The sequence below is a fragment of the Oculina patagonica genome, chromosome 11, assembly GCF_052425735.1.
Source record: "Oculina patagonica isolate OP01 chromosome 11, crgOcupat, whole genome shotgun sequence".
Lineage (NCBI taxonomy): Eukaryota > Metazoa > Cnidaria > Anthozoa > Scleractinia > Oculinidae > Oculina > Oculina patagonica.
The window spans coordinates 6,888,902-6,906,369 of NC_135768.1; the positions used below are offsets into that span (position 1 = coordinate 6,888,902).

The window sequence follows — 17,468 nt, forward strand, 5'->3', positions numbered from 1 at the left end:
CCCCCCCGAATAAGCGCCGCATTTCGGACAAATAAATTAGTAAGCGCCGCCCCCGAATAAGCGCTGCAGTCTCGATGCAGCGCTTATTGAAGGAAATCTGTTTTAATTAAAAACAACACTAGAAAGTAACTCTAAAACAAAACTTGGACATTTCTTTCCATGAAAAGCGATGTTTCGCAGTTCAAAGTGATTGTTTTACCGCTCGCCCATTAGTTTTTCTATCCAACATTCTTACAATACGCAGTTCTGTAAACGTTGTGAAGGCAGCGAACTTTGCCAGGACAGCTAACGACACTTCTCTCTTCAGCAAGAGACAAATATTGGTAATCAAAAGACGTTATTTCAATTAATGTAAAGGATTAGATTCTTGGCGGCGTTGAAATTTTTAATTAGCGCCGCCCTCAAAAAAGCGCCGCCCTCGAATAAGCGCCGCACATGAGACGCGAAAAATTTAATAAGCGCCGCGGCGCTTATTCGAGTAAATACGGTATGCCGAGAACGATTCGCCGTCGCGGGTCTGAAGAGTTTACCTGCGGAAACGAAATTTTTTCAGTTGGAAATGTTGAAATGTTACGCTAGAAAGAAGACATTACTCTCCCGTCACTTTTCTACGACAAATAATTCCATTCAGATTGAGGCTTGCACTAAAGAATACCTATGCCGGATGAAAGGCATCTTAAAAGAAAGTCCTATCCAGTGAGCATCATTAATGACCTAGCATTTGAAAAAGTTAAGAAAAACACTCCAGTCTAAACAAAAGCAGCTCAAGAAACAGGGAAGAGGAAACAAGCCTAATGCATCGGTGGCTCTAACAGAAGATAAAATAAAACTTCTCTTCGACAAAGGCCTCCTCGGTGTTTCAAGTCCTGAAGCCATTTTAAACACCCTGTGGCTGAACAACTGCCTCCATTTTGGGCTACGAGGAGTAAAAGAGCACCACGACATGCGCTGGGGCGATGTAAAGTTGTGCAAAACAGACCAGGGTGTTGAATACTTGGAGTTCAATGAGCTCCATTTGAACGAAAAAAAGAACTGGCGCCGACCACCGCGATGTGAGACCCTTCGCACCAAAAATGTTTTCAACGGATGGTAGCAAACAATAGAAATCAACACGGAAGTCTGAAAATCTTCCCCGGAAGTAAACCAAACCGGAAACCCTGGAAAAACATTTTTTTGTTTTCCATGGTCAAATGTTCAGAAGTATCAGCTTAATTTTGTAAAAACACCTAAGAAATCGTGATACGGTGCTACATAAATGAAGTATTTTCTAATTCTACCCTTCTCTTTGAACGTAAAAGATACCATGAATAAAAAAAATGCATATGGACTTCCTTTAAGCGTCGATACTGAACGGAGATTTAAAACAACAAACGACGGCGTCACCAAGGACAAGGTCGATTGAAAACTCAATTTATAGTTGAATTACAAATCTCGCTAGAACTACTGTTTTCATTCAAATCGCCGTTCCAGTTGAAAAACTGAATATGGCAGACAGTGCACGATTCAAAATAATTACTAATGACGCAGAATTTGAACATTACGCGTTGTTGTTTCGCTGAAGAAAAAGAATTGAACAAAAATTATAACACACGTGTGCACGTGTTGAGTTGCAAAAATGCTAATTACGCCTTTTCAATAGCGTTGACCGGTGTGCATGTGGCCTTTAACGTCTTTATTAATATCACCGCCATTCGACGAGGAAAAAATTGTTTGCTCGAAAACATGCAACCTATCCTGAAAAAATGCGCTTTCAGCGAGAAGCCTTTCCAATATACAAAAGTTACCAAACAAAAATATACGAAAGTCGCCAAACAATTTTTTTTATGAACAGAACAATAGCTTGTCCGTGCGTTGTGCATTATGTAAATTTCTTAGCCGTCCTCTGCAAAACAACAACGGACACACGCACGCAGTCTTCACAGACGGAATCCTGGAAGGCTAGCAACACCTTTGGTTTAAAACAAATATAGCAGAATGCTCAAGAAAGAGACTAAAGGAAATACAAACACCAGACGCTATTTTGTTAACTCTCTCTTTAGTTAACTGCAGGACGTTATTGTTACTTTTGTTGCTTCAATAAACACAAGTTCAGTCGATACTGTGTTAGAAATACTGTAGTTCAACTTTTTCGATTTACTTCCGTTCTGGGAAATTTACTTCCGCTAAGAACTACGAGCATGCGCAATAAAAACCGGAAGACCAAGGTTCTTCCTGAAATCGACCTGAAATTTATCTGATCCATTCCAGTTTCCCAGAGTCCATCCCATACCGCTGACCGACAAGATGGACTCTGGGCTCGAGATTGTGATGACCTTGGACAGTGCTCAGTGGGAGTTTGGGAGATTGGGAACCACATATGATGACGCAATATTTGCCACATTTTATGTGACGAGTCGTCTAAACGAGCAATTTTCGTAAGTGACCACTTTTATTTGTCACATAAAAGCTAACACGCCAACTTGTCGACAAATATATTTGTCTACTCGAGCAAATGAAAATTGTCACATAAAAATTACTCCCAATCAGGCTTTGTTGTGTGGCCATGAGGGGTTAATAGTTTCAGATGAAATCGTTCGTTCGCCCAGAGAGCATATGAAACTTCACTAGTATTACCTAGCATGATGTGCTAGCCTGTTCAAGGCGTTCCATTTTGCTAACGATATGCCGGCATCGCTGCTCTTTCTGACATAACAAAATTTTTTAGATAATTTGTTTTTCTTCGAGACACCGTTTTCGACATTTTTTATCACGACTTTACAAGTCTTGGTATTTGGGTTTACTGTAACAACTGACGAAAATGATGACTAGCAGAGGTTCAGTTTTGGTTCTCGTTGAAATACATTCTTAACTTCCATACTCAAAAGGTTCTTTATGTTCTCGTGGCAAAAACGATATCTCACTCGTTCGCTACGCTCAGTCGTGAGATATCGTTTCTGCCGCTCGAACCTAAAATTCATATCTTCTCGCCACCGTGTAATATCCTCTATACATTAACTTACAATAGTAGAGCATATTCACTGCCGAACACTGCTTTATTGTCAAAAATAATCCAAATGACCTTGGTCACGCTATCAATAAAATAGTTGGGACTACCTCAGGACGTAGCCTCCCAGATCCTACGCGGACGTTCTTTTGACTCGTCATGCAATTTTTCCTTGAGAAGGAAAGATTTCGTGAGGAGCCTAAAAAACTTCATTCAATGTCACACACAATGGATCTTTAAAGAAAAACAATCACAAACTGCTGATCGGCCAATGCAGGCAAACCAATTCCTCACAATAAGTACTATCCTTGCAAACTTAAAAATATCAGTAATTGCCAATGAAACTTTTGTATTTATACTAAAATACTAATCAAATGAATCCATGTCGCCAGAAACCTCTTCCACCGTGACATCTCTAATGAGTCACTAATGTGCAGAATTTTACAAAAAGCTTTATGCATGACAAAGACAACGAGCGTGACGAATGACGTCACCTCATCGGGCTGACATGACATTAAAAAAAAAAACAAAAACAAAATATGTTTACGTTGGGAAAATAATCCCCAGATGAACATGTTTATTATTTTTTCAAGAAATGCCTCACGAAATATGTTTAAGGAAGAGTTTCAGTGCTTCTAGATAGCCAAATTTCTGGAGGGCATGTCACCAGAACCTCCCAGCAAGATTTTGCCACGTCTATGTCAAAGATCTGGTTACGGCCCTGACTAAAGGTGACTTTGCTGCATCACATCTTCTTCGTACAAATTCACGGGTAGCTCTTCACCAAATTCTACCTGCAGCTTTTCCTTTAACACTCGTTTACCATGGTACGTCAAACTTTTGTCGTGAAAAGAATGGAAGATAAAATCGCCTTTGATAACTTCACAGGCTCGCTTCAATTGATGCAAAAGATGAGCTTCATACAGGACTGGATCACTGGTGTAAACAGTCACAGACCAATGTACTATTTTCACTCTGGGAGATAATAAACCAAAACTTACTGATCTGGGTAAAGCACCATCGATGCATCTCTCCACAGCGAAGTACACATCGTTTTCCGTCGTTAAGAAATCGATGTTCGATCGTATAGGCTCAATAGGGATTTTTTCCACGAGAATGATGTTATCTGGAAACAGTTTTTGTGCTACAGTTGTAGAAAAAACAGCATCACAGAGGTACTCCTTAGTGCATGCATTGATCTGAACGGAATTATTTGTGACGTGGAACTGACACGAGCGTAGAGTACCCTTTACTACAGGAAAGCTCAAAACATCTTGGTGCGCAATTTTTCTTAGCGATGGATAAAATCTCTCCCTCGCTAATAGTTGTCGGTAAACGTTTGGGAAATGTCTTCGAACGACCTCATTCCTTATCGCTTGAAGTATTCCTTTAGTTACACCTTGGCCGCGAAACTCCTTCAAAGTGCGTCCTGCTCGGGCAACCCACGTCCGTCCATCGTCGACAACAGAACACGCAACCAAACCAACAAGTTTATCTCCATAATAAGCAAGCATAACAGCAACATTTTTCATCTTCATCCACGTATGGTATCTAAATGGAAGATAGTCGTGTCCATCGTAAATTCCTTCTGACAATTTCAGGATCTCGTCGAAGTCATTCGGCCTAGCGAGGCGGAAAGTCAGCTCTACGTTCATCTTAGACTCGCCTGCCGAATCGCCGACCGGTACACCTTTTTTGTCTTTAATAATAGCAACTCCTTGCTTAGCACTGATCAAAATAGAGAGTTACCAGTGTGTGGCTAAACTATAGCCCAAAATAAGTCAGTTGATCTAGCGAGTTGGACAATAAACTCTAGCTATTTTAATTCATCGATTAACTTGTTGTATATGTCATGTCCTTTGTTATTAAAATAGTCAAACCCACAAGTTTCGAGCAACAAAAAGCAAGCATCACATCTAACTTGTCCATGTTCATCCACGTATGGTATCTCAATGGTAGATAGTCGTGTCCATCGTAGATCCCTTCTGATAATTTCAGGATCTCTTCGAAGTCACCCGATGTGGCGAGGCGAAAGGTCAACTCTAGGTTCATCACTAAACTCTCAATTCTTTCAACTTCTCTTCAGTTTTTTATCAAAAACAATGCAACCCTCGCTTCGCTGGATCTCGAATGATATGATAAAATTGATATGGTAAAATTTGTCACGCTTGGTGGCTTTTTCATGCAATTGTGCAATATAGTAAAAAACCCGCGAGTAAAAACTTAACATTTAATAACCTGTTAGGCTGAAACTGGCAAATTGGACTCTATTTTTTTGAGTACCTATTTAGCCTAGAATTCGAAAACAGGTTCAGTCTTATTTTCTAAAATTGATTAAAAATGCTTACTTTGGGAAAATAAGTTTGGACAAGGCTAAACTACATGAATACAAAGTCATGTTCTGAATGATAAGTGCTTCATTTTTGCATAAACACTTGTGTGGTATGCAAACTTACTACAAATAAAAGGCCGAATATCACTTAAAGCTCTATTACAACAATGTTAATTTTTTCTTACAAAATATTAACCTAAATAGCCTAAATTTGTGTTAACTACCATTTATGCAGTTAGTTTGCAAGTTTTTTGCGTTCCAGAAATTAATCGGAGGGCTATAAAATAAATTAATAAATAAACCCCTTCTGGCTTGCTGATATATTGGTGGATTATGCCCTTGACATTACGGCCTCGAAGCTTTGCTTCATTTTTCCGACAATCCCTCAGCCTCGGACATTATCCTTCAATATACCAGCCGCCTGAAGAGGCCTACAGTTAACTCTCTCCTAGCGGACACCTCGCTATTACGGACACCCCGTTATTACTGACAGGAATTGAAGCCCCGGCGAATAAGAATTACTGAAAATAACTCTCGTTACTACGGACTTCCTGTATAACGGACACCAAATGGTGGTCCCGAAGGTGTCCGTTACTGTAAACCCAACGCCGAGTTAACTTCGATAAACACTCGAGTTGTATTACAAGCCTGTGAAGTTATCGATGGCGATTATAGACACATTCTTCTTTGTTTGCTTCACTTACGATGCGTTAATCTGAGCTGTTATGCAAATTTTGCGACTGCCGGAGGACATTTTGTTTTTTAATTTAAGTTGGCTGGGTATTATGAATTCCGCGGAGTCCCAATTTCTAAAGTCCTCGATTTTTCGAAAGTCCGCCCAGTTACTCGAACTAGTAATGTCCGACAGCAAGTTCGCCGCGGATTACCAGCGAGTCTCTGCATCCGTTCAGAGAGGAGATGGAAAACAATTGATTGAAAAACTTTCGCAGCGCCTTGGAGACGCCATCTTGGATTTGGGTTGTGGTACTGGCGAGCTATCTGTTTATCTTGCTGAGCTTGTAGGACAAGATGGCAAAGTTGTGGCTGTTGATCCTGACATCAATCGAATTAAAGTGGCCCAGGAATCTCACAAGGGAGTCAAAAACGTCACGTTTGTCGAAGGGAGCGCTGCCAACTTTCCCGGAATGGGTTCGGACACTTACGACATCATTTTCTCGAATTTAGTTCTGCACTGGATTCCGGATAAAGGACAGGCCTTCAAGAACATGTTTAGCAGTCTTAAACCAAACGGAAAAATTGCTCTGCATTATTATGACCGCCTAACCGATGTAGTGGACCTTGCATTTCGTGAACTCAATCCAGAAAATTTGCAGCGTATACTTAATATGTATCACTTCAAATCTAGAGCAGAAGTTGACGAGATGTGCATAGCGGCTGGATTTGACATTGTGGAGAGTTACTACGAGGAAATTGATCGCGAGTTCGAAAACTGTGAGAGTCTATGCTCATTACTACAGGCAACTACACATGGCGCATTTGATCCACGGCTAGCGACGGAAGAAAGACTAACACGATTTTGCAGGCACTATGCGAGCAAAGAGGAGGCGACGTTGAGAATTTGTGACAAAGAGGGTGACACCCGCAGCACATTGATTGCAGCTAAACCGGCCCTCTAGGGCCTGCTCTGTTTATTTCGAATATCGACCGAGTGTTAAATTGCTTTGTTGCACAATTTACGGTCTCTTGATACTTACGATAAGAAAAATAGTTTCTGTTAAGAACTATACCTATTTATTCTGACTACAGTGCACAAAAAATACCCTGACTGCAAATGAATACTTTATTGGGTATTTTTTTTTTCATTATTCCCACTATTTTATGTAGTAGAGTTTGTATCAAAAGTTAATTCTATTGTTTGATTTGTATTGGGTTTACAGTTGTGTACATGCGATCTGAATACTGTGCTGGGATTGGTTTGCAACCGCATGAATATGTAATGAATTTTACAACTTTAGTTACTTCTTACTTAGTGGTTGACAGGATTATAAAGCCATTCAATTATAAGCCATTCAATAAAACGCTAACCACATGTGTAATGCCGCTGAAAAACATTGACTATTTAACAAATAGATTCCATTTTGCCGTGCGTCTGTTCAGTTATAGATCACAGATGACGTCAAAATGTGGTATGAACAGAGAAGTGGCCCACGAGGCGCTAGCCGAGTGGGTCACTGATGTTCATACCACATTTTGACGTCTTCTGTAAACTATAACTGAACAGACCCACGGCAAAATGGAATCTATTTGTTTTATATAATAACACAAGACTTCGGCACACTTCAGTTTGAGCAATGCCGCCGTAAAGGTGAGCTAAGTTGTTTTGATTTCACTATTAAGTTTTCGTTAACACGAAGCACTGTTAATCCGATTGAATAAACAGAAAAAATGGTCAATTGAAAGTCAATGAAAAAACTAACCTTTATTCCGATTTGGAAAGTTGTTCAAATCTGTAAGCATTAACCGAAGCGTTCAACCGCAATTCGTTTGGTTCCCGTGGCGTCGTCCAACTGTACAACATCGGTCAAACTTTCATACAGATTTCGGATAATTTCTCGAATAATTCACTGTCTTCTTCAAGCTTGTTTCGCCCAGTTAAATGCTTCGAAAGGTGAACGATGCTTGGCGTATTGTTTCTCACTTAAGATTTGTAATTAAGCTGAACTTTTTTGCTTTGTTGTGGCCCCGCAAGTTTGAAAAACTTTGCCGACAACTCTAATTTGGACTATGAACTCTGATCACGCGCGCGAGTCACACCACCGCGTGACGTCATCCATGTGTCTGTACTCTAATAGATCATAAGTAAGAACCAATCAAAATGCGCGTAGAATTCAGGTTATTATATAAAAACTAGTAAAGCATATATCAGAAAACAGTGTCAGCTCAAAGGGACATCCAAATTTATTGCCATGGTGCTCATAGCCATCTTAAATTTGTAAATAAAAAACATAGCTGTGAATCCTGAAACACATATTTTTTAGAAATTTGTAAAAATGTTTGTTATGTTGATTAAAAAAAAATTACCAAATCTTCTTTTAACGTTACCACGGCAACGTATTTCGACGCAAACCTCGCCTCAGTTAATTCAAAAATATGAGCTAAAAGTTGTTCCTTGACCTAATTGTTGTAGCTGTGACAAAATACCAAAGACGGCAATGTCTAAACAGATACGAGCCATTTAAAAACAGAGAAATTGACACATATCTGCCCCCCTCCCTTTCGCTTCGTTTATCATCAGTTGAGTATAAAGGCCCGGCCAAACGCACGCAACATTTCACGCAACATATCCCAACATTGTTCCGCACAGCATGTTGCAATCGTTTGGCCACCTTGTTGCAACAAGTTGCAACATGTTGGATGATGTTGGACCAAGTTTGAAAATAGTCAAATTTTTCTCCCAACATCTTGCAACATTTTTGGATGTTGCATGATGTTGTACTCGTTTGGCCACGTTCGTGCAACATTGTTGCGCTGGAGCATGCGCACTAGTTCGATTTGCGCCATCACAAAATCCAGCTCCCAGTTGGCTTGATAGCTCAGTTGGTTAGAGCGCTGCACTAGTATCGCAGAGGTCATGGGTTCGATTCCCGTTCAAGCCTGAATTTTTTTTCAGGCTTGCTTTTCTCAACTGCTTAAGTTGAGTACATTACTGCGATGATCTTTCATTTGCTTAAAATACTGCAACATATCGCGACAGGGTGGCCAAACGCGTGCAACATGTAGTGCACAACAATGTTGCGATATGTTGCGTTTTTAAAATTTACTTATTAACTTTTTTAATACAAACTTATTTATCTTCACATTTAGAATTTCTCTTTTTTGTTTGCGTGTTCCCAATTAGCAGCAATGCTAAATACCCCAGACACGTTTAATATTAAGGTTTTATTGTTGTTGTTGTTGAAATGTTGCGCGCGTTTAGCCAGCTGCTTCACAACATCTCACAACATGACCCAACATTGTTGGGATATGTTGCGTTGAGATGTTGCGTGCGTTTGGCCGGGCCTTAACAGCTGTTATGCAAATTTTGACCTTGAACAGCTGTTGGACTTGAATATAAATGGCCGGGTGATATGAATTCAGTGGAGTTTCAAAGGTTGTTTCGCTAGGATTTTATTTCAATTCGTCGAACAATGCAATTTTACACCCAAGTGACTTCGACGAAATTTAAAATTTTCAGAAGGGATTTACGATGGACTTGATTATCTTCCACTTAAAGACGTCTTTAATAATGATGAACTTAGAGCTAACGTTTCGGCTCGCTGTACCAAGTGACTTCGACGAAATTTTAAACATTTTCAGAAGTGATTTACGATGGACTTACAATGGACTTGATTGCGTGCGTTTGGCCGGGCTTTAACAGCTGTTATGCAAATTTTGACCTTGAACAGCTGTTGGACTTGAATATAAATGGGCCGGGTGATATGAATTCAGTGGAGTCTCAAAGGTTGTTTCGCTAGGATTTTATTTCAATTAGTCGAACAATGCAATTTTACACCCCGATTTCTTGAAACAATTTTCCTTTCCCTTGCATGTTTCAGAAATCGAGTTTACATTGCATAGCGCAAAAAACGTCCGAAAACAAGCACGCCGAGGATTACCAGCGGGTTCTGCATCCGTTCGGAGAGGAGGCGGAAAACATTAAATTGAAAAAGTAACAACGCGCCTTAAAGACGTCTTCAATGATGACCTTAGAGCTAACTTTCCGGCTCGCTGTACCGAGTGATTTCGACGAAATTTTAAAATTTTCAGAGGGGATCTACGATGGACTTGATTATCTGCCACTAAGATACCATGCGTGGATGAAGATGGACAAGATGGATGTTATGCTTGCTTATTATGGAGAGACACTTGTGGGTTTGCTTGCGTGTTCCATTGTAGACGATGAAAGGACAGTAATCTTTCGAGCAGGACGTACTTTAACGACGTTTCGCGGGCAAGGTGTTTATACCCAGCTATCACAAGCGATGAATGAGTTCATACGAAGACAATACTCAAGTGTATGTCGAGAACGATCAGTTAGTCTAAAGAGTTTACATGCAGTAACGAGACTAACGAAACTTGTGCAGTTTGATATGTTGAAATCTTACGCTAAAAAGAATTTATGCTCGCATCACTTTTCTACAACTAATAATTCCATCCAAATTGAAGCTTGCACTAAAGAATACCTATGCAATGTTATTTTCTTGAGCCCTCAGGCGCAGACATTGTTCCCAGATAATGTCATCATCTTGGATTTTTTCCCAATGGAGCCTCTACGATCAAATATCGATTACTGGCAGCAAGAAAACGAGTTGTACTTTGCTGTCGAGAAATGTAGCGATGGCGCTATTCCAAAATCGGTCAGCTTCGGTGTACTGTCGCCAAGAGCAAAATGTGTTCAATGGTCTGTGACTGTTTACACCAGTGATCCAGTTCTGTATGAAGCTCATCTTTTGTATCAATTCAAGCGAGCCTGCGAAGTTGTTAAAGGAGATTTCAGTTTTGACACGTTTCAAGATAAACGTTTAACAAACTACGGGAGAAGAGTGCTACAAGAACGATTGCAGCTGGAATTGGATGAACAGATGTCCAAAATGTCAGTGGAACTGTACGAGGCGCGGTTCTTTCAGCAAATTCATCTTTAAATGACAATAAATTCGTAGAAGCTTGCATATGACATATAGGCCTGAACGATACATACCATACGTTTACATTCGCATTTAGAACGTCACATGACAAAAAGGAATCAAAACTAGAAAAAGAATCGTAACCCTCGGACGTACAAGCAAACTCATCCCCCCACCATCGTACAAGGGCTAGATTGATTGTCTTAATTTAGACATAATGTAAAAGAAAGTTGTAAATAGGTAATTGTAACTTGGATTGACAAATCCATATTATACCAGGGCCAGAGGCCTGCCAGTATAATTGAAATTATATAAACAAACGAAATGAGAAATATATGAGTCCTTACCCTCAAACCTAGTCTCTACCTTCCTTACACCGCGTAAAAAGATGCAAGAGGATCATGGGACCATGTACTTGTACAGGGGCACTATGGGATTGTGTCATCTTTAAGCCTGTCCCCGGTAGGGTCAGGCTTTGTTATGTGTTAAAAAATGGTTCGAAGCACAATAAGCGGAATTCTACCTGATGTTCTGTCATATATTTCGAACGGAGTTTGTATAATATCATCCTCTTTGGGAGTTCAATAAACGTACGTATGATTCATTCGCGTACCGGCTACTGACAAAACGAGAGCGATTGAATTTGTACATTTGAGGTAGTTCTTACTATATACCTACATGGCTAAGTAAGCCTGATGGTTATTCCCTCATTATGACCAGTGTTAAGCAAGTGCAGGCTAGTATTTTTAGTAAAGAAAAAGATCAATTGGACCTGAGCGACAGGGCTTAGGAGCGAATACCATGTTCTAACAACTTGCAAAGCGGGCAATTTATGCTTTGATCAGCGATGTTTTCATGTGCGCGAAATTGGAAAGTAGGTGGCTGTCTCAGCGAGTGTAGTGCAAGCTTTCACTACATTTGTGTCCGTGTCTACTGCTGCATTGATACGGACCGAAATTTACTATTCATGTTCTCACAACTTGCAAAGCGATCAATTTATGCTTTGATCAGCGATGTTTTCATGTGCGCGTAATTAAAAAGAAGGTGACTGTCTCAGCTAGCGTATAGTGTAGGCGTTAACTGCATCCGTGTTCAAAACTGTCGTACATATATGGACCGGGATTTGCTATTGACGGTCCATGCGTTTCATTTGGACCGTCATTATTCTCTCTTTCGGACCGTCATTTGTGAAATATGGTCTTTAGGTGTCACTCGAAAGATCGCCCTAATCACGATCCAAATACAGAGTGTACTTAGAAGAGAGCGATGTTGAAAGAAAGATCAATGACAAGGAAATGCAAAAATCTATAACTAAATATCTCCCAAAACTTTAATTCCATAGCAATAATTCATCAAAACGACCATATTATGTACACCTCACAAAAGGTCTTATTTCAAAAAAAAGTTTAAGTTAAGTTTTACAAGATAATTTTTTTCTTATGATGCCAAAAAGGTAGCACAAAGATTGTAGGGTAATAACGATCTACCCAACAAACATCATGAATAATTTCAATCTGATACTTAGCTATGAAAACTCCCATAATTACATGAGAAATTTTGACCCTTAAATACCCAACTGCATTATTGCAAACTCATTTGTCCTTTAACATTCCCCTCTCGGGTTATTAATTCAACATTAATTAATTAATTAATTAATTAATTAATTAATTACAATAATTACTTTCTGGGGGGCTGACCTCAGAGAACAAGGCATACCACTGGCTCTTACATAAATACAGTCACAACAATTCCCCTGAGCTAAAAAAGCAATAAATGTAGCGTTAAAATGGGCAAATGAAAATAGAGGTACCAAAGAGGGAGTGGTTTACTGCTGAATGCTGGCACACAAGACCTAACATTGATTCTTCGTTGTTGTGCTCTGCAACTGTTTCAATGCAATGTGACGTTTATTGAACAGTTTCTGTGTTACTTTATGGCGCGCTAGCATTACTTTGTGAAAGAAAATTAAACATAAAATGGAATTGACCGTGGTACCACGCAACAAAATAAGCGGTATATCATATTCTATGGAAACCTTGACATTTTGTTGTATTTTGTTCCATTATGTCCAAAATGTGTCAAATTACAGGAGCTTGGTATAATTTTGTTTTGTATTTTGCAAAAAAACCTATTTTTTACTCCAGTTTTTTTTAGTCTGTTTTATTTCATTGCGTTAAGAAACAGTATGCGCTTTAAAATTTGTATCATTTTCTATGGAGCCTGGACATTTCAATGTACTGATTTTGTTTAATTTGTGTCCAAAATATGCCAAATAACAGCAACTTGGTATCTTTTTTCTTCTTTATTTTGCAAAAAAACGCTGTATTTTTACTCCATTTTGTTCTGTTTCAGTCTTTTTCATTTCGTTTCATTTTGAAACAGCATACGCTTTTGTTTTTGGAACCTGAATATTTCATTGTATTTTGTTTAATTCATGTCCAAAATATATATCAATTTACAACAACTTGGTATCATCATGAGGGCCACGAGTTCATCAGTGTTTACTGTTAAGTGTCACCCTCGGAAAATAAAATAAAGTTGATCATCATCATCATCATCATCGATTTCAAGGGGAAGGGTTAAGGGGGGGGGGGGGAGAGGTTGCATCTCCCCAAAGAAAAGTTACTTGTATTCGTCCTGTTTCGCTGCAAAACCCTCTAAGGTCTTGCAACTTTGTTTCTTATATTGTTTAATCCTTCGCCCATCGCTGATGAGCCTGGGCTCCGTTGTTTTGATGCTAAGGGCCATACAATTAACTGGCTGCAGAGCATGGAACCCATTTTTCTCCGGCTGTTTTGTACCCGGAGTCCTGAAGCTCTAAATCCCTTTAGGGCCCTTAAGATTGTTTAAGACTGTGATGGATGTGGGACGGCAAACTTGAAAAAATTCAAGTAAAAATTTGCAGGCTAATGGTTCGCTTTGTTTCTCTGATTTAGCACCAGAAAAGAGGGTGGTGTTTTTATACCGCCATCTTAAAGTGGGCATTAAAAATAAAAGTATAGCGATGTTTGCTGGCAAGAGATATATCTGACTCGTTTTTTGGGACAATGGAAATGTTTGAATTTACTTTCCAAAGGTAATTTTGAACCCTCCTGGTACACAATTGACCAACCATCGCTTCTAAAAAGCATGTTAAATGCACAGTTGTTTTAATGTACGGAGAATGGCTTCGATCATCTTTTCCAAGTTAACTGCTAAACTATCTTCACAAAAGCCCGACAGCAACCCTTGCCTTCACCTCAAAGCCAGTAAAGTTGCATTGAAGCACGAAGGGTGGTTTCGATCAGCTTTTCAGGGCTAACTTTGTGTCCATCTTTACTAAACTCTTACCAGTTCTCGCCATCACTGAATTTTTGAAGTTCATTTGTGTTGAATCACAAAGGGTGGTTTCGATCATCTAAACCGTTAAGCCTGGCAACCTCTTGCCTTGTAAGCTCACCCTCCAGAAAAAAAAAATGTCCACCTTTTCCTCCACCGAGTATCTCAACTTCAGCAAAAAACTCGAAGGGTGGTTTCAATCGTCTTTTCAGATTTAATTTTTCAGCCACTTGTCACAAAGCCTGATCAACTCCCGCCTTCACCAAGTATCTCAAAGTTCAGCTGTATTGAAGCAGGGAAGGTGGTTTCAATCATCTTTTTAGAGTTAATGTTTCAACGATTGTCGCACAAGCCTGAAAAGAACTTTCGCCTCCACTTAATACCTCACAGTGTAGTTGTATCAAAGTATGGTCTTTCCGTTCTACCACTTTGATTAGTCGTCTGACTCCCCTCTTGAGGGTGTACTTGATTGATGTTGAGCCGGGGGCAGATCTTTCCACAACAGCAGCTCAGAGTTTGCCTCAAAATATGCAAGTAGCCGGCTCGAAAGTTCTGATTGAAAATTGGATAGATGTACGGCGTGATGGCGCTGTTAGAATAGGACATGAAATACCTGATGAAAGCAAAACTAACGCTGTTGCAGAAGCCCGGAGCTGGCACAGTTAAGCAACCGGCGATAGCAACCCAAGAAGGCATCCAGCAAATACAGAACACAATCACTACCGTTGTAAGCATGGATATCACTTTACGGTTAACCGTACGGTTGCGGGCGGTGCCAGAAGCCGTCTGATTCCCAGGGGTTCTTCTAGTGCACATTTTCACCCCAATAGCAGTGTATAGGGCTATCGTGGCGGTAAGAGGAATTCCCTGCGTGAAGACGAAGTCACAGATTAAATAAGTATGGTAGTTTTCCGAAGTTTTTAGAAGATCTCTTATAAGGGCATTAGCACAGTATGTTTTTCCGTTTATGTCGATAAGTATGGCGTAGTGGAACGGCAGGTAGTAACAGCAGCATGGCAGAACCCAGGTGAAGATGATTATTGCAGCCATTATTTTTCCGGTCATTGGGCGTCGAAGCGGGAAGAACACGGCTAAGAATCTACCCAAGGCGATGAACGCAAAACTCAAAGTGGAAACAAGCAGTGAGATAAAAGGTACTGCGCTGTTGATTTTGCACGTGAGAAGGCCAAAGGTTCCACCGACGAGCCACTCATAACCCACAAGTACGATGGAGATCAATCGTGGCACATTACATATAGTAATAAGCAGATCTGCGAAACAGAGATTTACAATCAGGTAGTTGCTCAGTGTTCGCATTCGCCTGTTAACATTCTGGTAAACCGAGCCGATGGTCAGAGAATTGCCGACGAGAGAAAACACTATGACAATAGCGCAGGCTAGGACTTTGAAAACTGTTGAAGTCAAGGGTTCCTGGACAAAGAGAACAAACTGATTTCTCCCAGTGGGAAGCGTCCCGTTTCCATTTCCGTGAGTCCAGTTCGCTGATCCATTAGCAAAATCTGCAAAACCTGCAGTGGAGGACTCGAAAAACGTTTCGTTCACGAAGCTCATCTTTCGGGGGAAATTTTCAAATGGACTATTTTATGCTGTTGATAACGAGTTAAATGATCGCCTTTAGCTTATCAAATCCTATTTTCTCAGCTGTCAGGTGATCGTTGGAGATTATTAAATGTAAGCTTCTTTTAATAGCAATCTTGTTTGTAATGGAAATTCTGGATCAATAGCTATTAGAAGGTTTTTCACACAACAATGTTTTTTCGACTAGTATTGTTTTTCATCTAGTCACTTCTATCAAACGAATTGCGGTATTTACCATAACTGGAAACTACTTTGCACGTCATAAATTTCTCTTAAAAAAATAATTAATTCTCAGATAAGCCTTTACTAATGAACCTGCCCTTTAAATTTTGTAGTAAACGACGAATTGTTTTTATTTTAAGCGAAAATTATGAGTACATAACGAACTTAAACGAGTATTAGTAAAGACAATGGCCATTTAATGAGTTCAAGCAGCTTGCATATTAGAGTGAGGATTTTGCCCAAAATTTTCAATAAAATGTACTGCAGATTTTTATTACAAGTTTGTGATGTGATTAAATTTGAGTTATCACGTTTGAAAGGCATTGTTTTCATTTTCGTACCGTATTGCGGTATAGAATTGAAACAAAATAAACATTACTACGTTTTGGCGATAAAAACACCGCAAAGCAAGACATTGTTGCATAAATTAGAAACGTCTCGTAGCCTCGCTATTACTAAATAAGACGCTTGCGTTTTCATGTTTGAAAATGATCCGTTATTGAATCCCCGTCATCAAAATCTCCTCAAAAGCTCTCTTAAGCAAAACCTCCCCTCGTTTCTCTCCCACCATCGGCGACAATTCTGTTAAACAAGCTACAAGTAATGTTGCGGCAGCTTATGTATAGACGGCAATTTTCTAATACACTTTATCTAAACAAGACGAAACACAAGCGATGCTTTGTATTGACATAGACAATCACCTAAAGCAAAAATGCACCATTTAATTTCGCTTATATGACACCAAAAACTGAATTATGGGCCGGAAACTGATAGAACGAATATTAAAGTACAGCTTTGTTCGAAGACGCTTTGAGAAGGTTTATTAGTTTTCTTCTTTAATTTGATTGCATCGCGCATAAGCTTCCTTTTCCAAACTATGAAAAGCACCTAAAGAGCAACAAAAATTGATCCTTTTGATTATTCAGCTTGTTTCAGTGGATGACATTTGAGAGATAGCTAGGGTGCTGTACACAATAACCAGAACAAAAAAGATCAGAAAAGCAATATTGAAATGCTACGAGATTTTTGTTAGTTTCAGACTCTATTTACTCAGCCAAGCTGGTGTGTGTTTAGAACTATTTATCATGTTTAAATGAAATCAAAGAGACGCAATGGCTAGTTGGTGCATTGAAGAATCGTCTCGTCATATTTGCGACTTTCGTTCTTTTGTGTTATGCTCATTTTGCGGCTCAATCAGTCTCAAATAGGTCCAGAATAAAATTACTACTTCACCTTTTCGCTTAATCGACAACCTAATCGGCAATCAAAAGCAGTTTGGAAGCTTGTAATGATAAATATACACGATTAAATTTCACTTTAAAATTTACTTTAATTCAGATATTCTTCGTCCCATGCAGTCCTGTCGTCTTTGGGTCGCTACAGCTAAATA

General features: G+C 39.5%; 3 protein-coding genes, 1 non-coding gene and 1 pseudogene across 5 annotated transcripts in view; 4 read left to right on the forward strand and 1 right to left on the reverse strand.

Moving 5' to 3' along the window:
- Positions 1-17,468, forward strand: part of LOC144629554 (histidine N-acetyltransferase-like) — a 166,117-nt pseudogene that overhangs the window by 8,659 nt on the left and 139,990 nt on the right. The window lies entirely within an intron of this gene.
- On the reverse strand, positions 3,027-4,816 carry LOC144630502 (histidine N-acetyltransferase-like). Its single transcript, XM_078488852.1, has one exon. The coding sequence runs from the start codon at positions 4,636-4,638 to the stop codon at positions 3,709-3,711; it is 930 nt and encodes a 309-aa protein (XP_078344978.1). The 5' UTR covers positions 4,639-4,816; the 3' UTR covers positions 3,027-3,708.
- Positions 4,865-7,146, forward strand: LOC144629556 (demethylmenaquinone methyltransferase-like). Its single transcript, XM_078487792.1, has 2 exons — positions 4,865-7,025; positions 7,064-7,146. Exon 1 carries the CDS (start codon positions 6,041-6,043, stop codon positions 6,950-6,952), a length of 912 nt encoding a protein of 303 aa, XP_078343918.1. The 5' UTR covers positions 4,865-6,040; the 3' UTR covers positions 6,953-7,025; positions 7,064-7,146.
- Trnat-agu (transfer RNA threonine (anticodon AGU)) lies at positions 8,859-8,932 on the forward strand. The gene has a single exon. It is a non-coding gene; the product is annotated as a tRNA-Thr (tRNA).
- LOC144631082 (histidine N-acetyltransferase-like) lies at positions 9,854-11,033 on the forward strand. Its single transcript, XM_078489459.1, has one exon. The coding sequence runs from the start codon at positions 10,013-10,015 to the stop codon at positions 10,955-10,957; it is 945 nt and encodes a 314-aa protein (XP_078345585.1). The 5' UTR covers positions 9,854-10,012; the 3' UTR covers positions 10,958-11,033.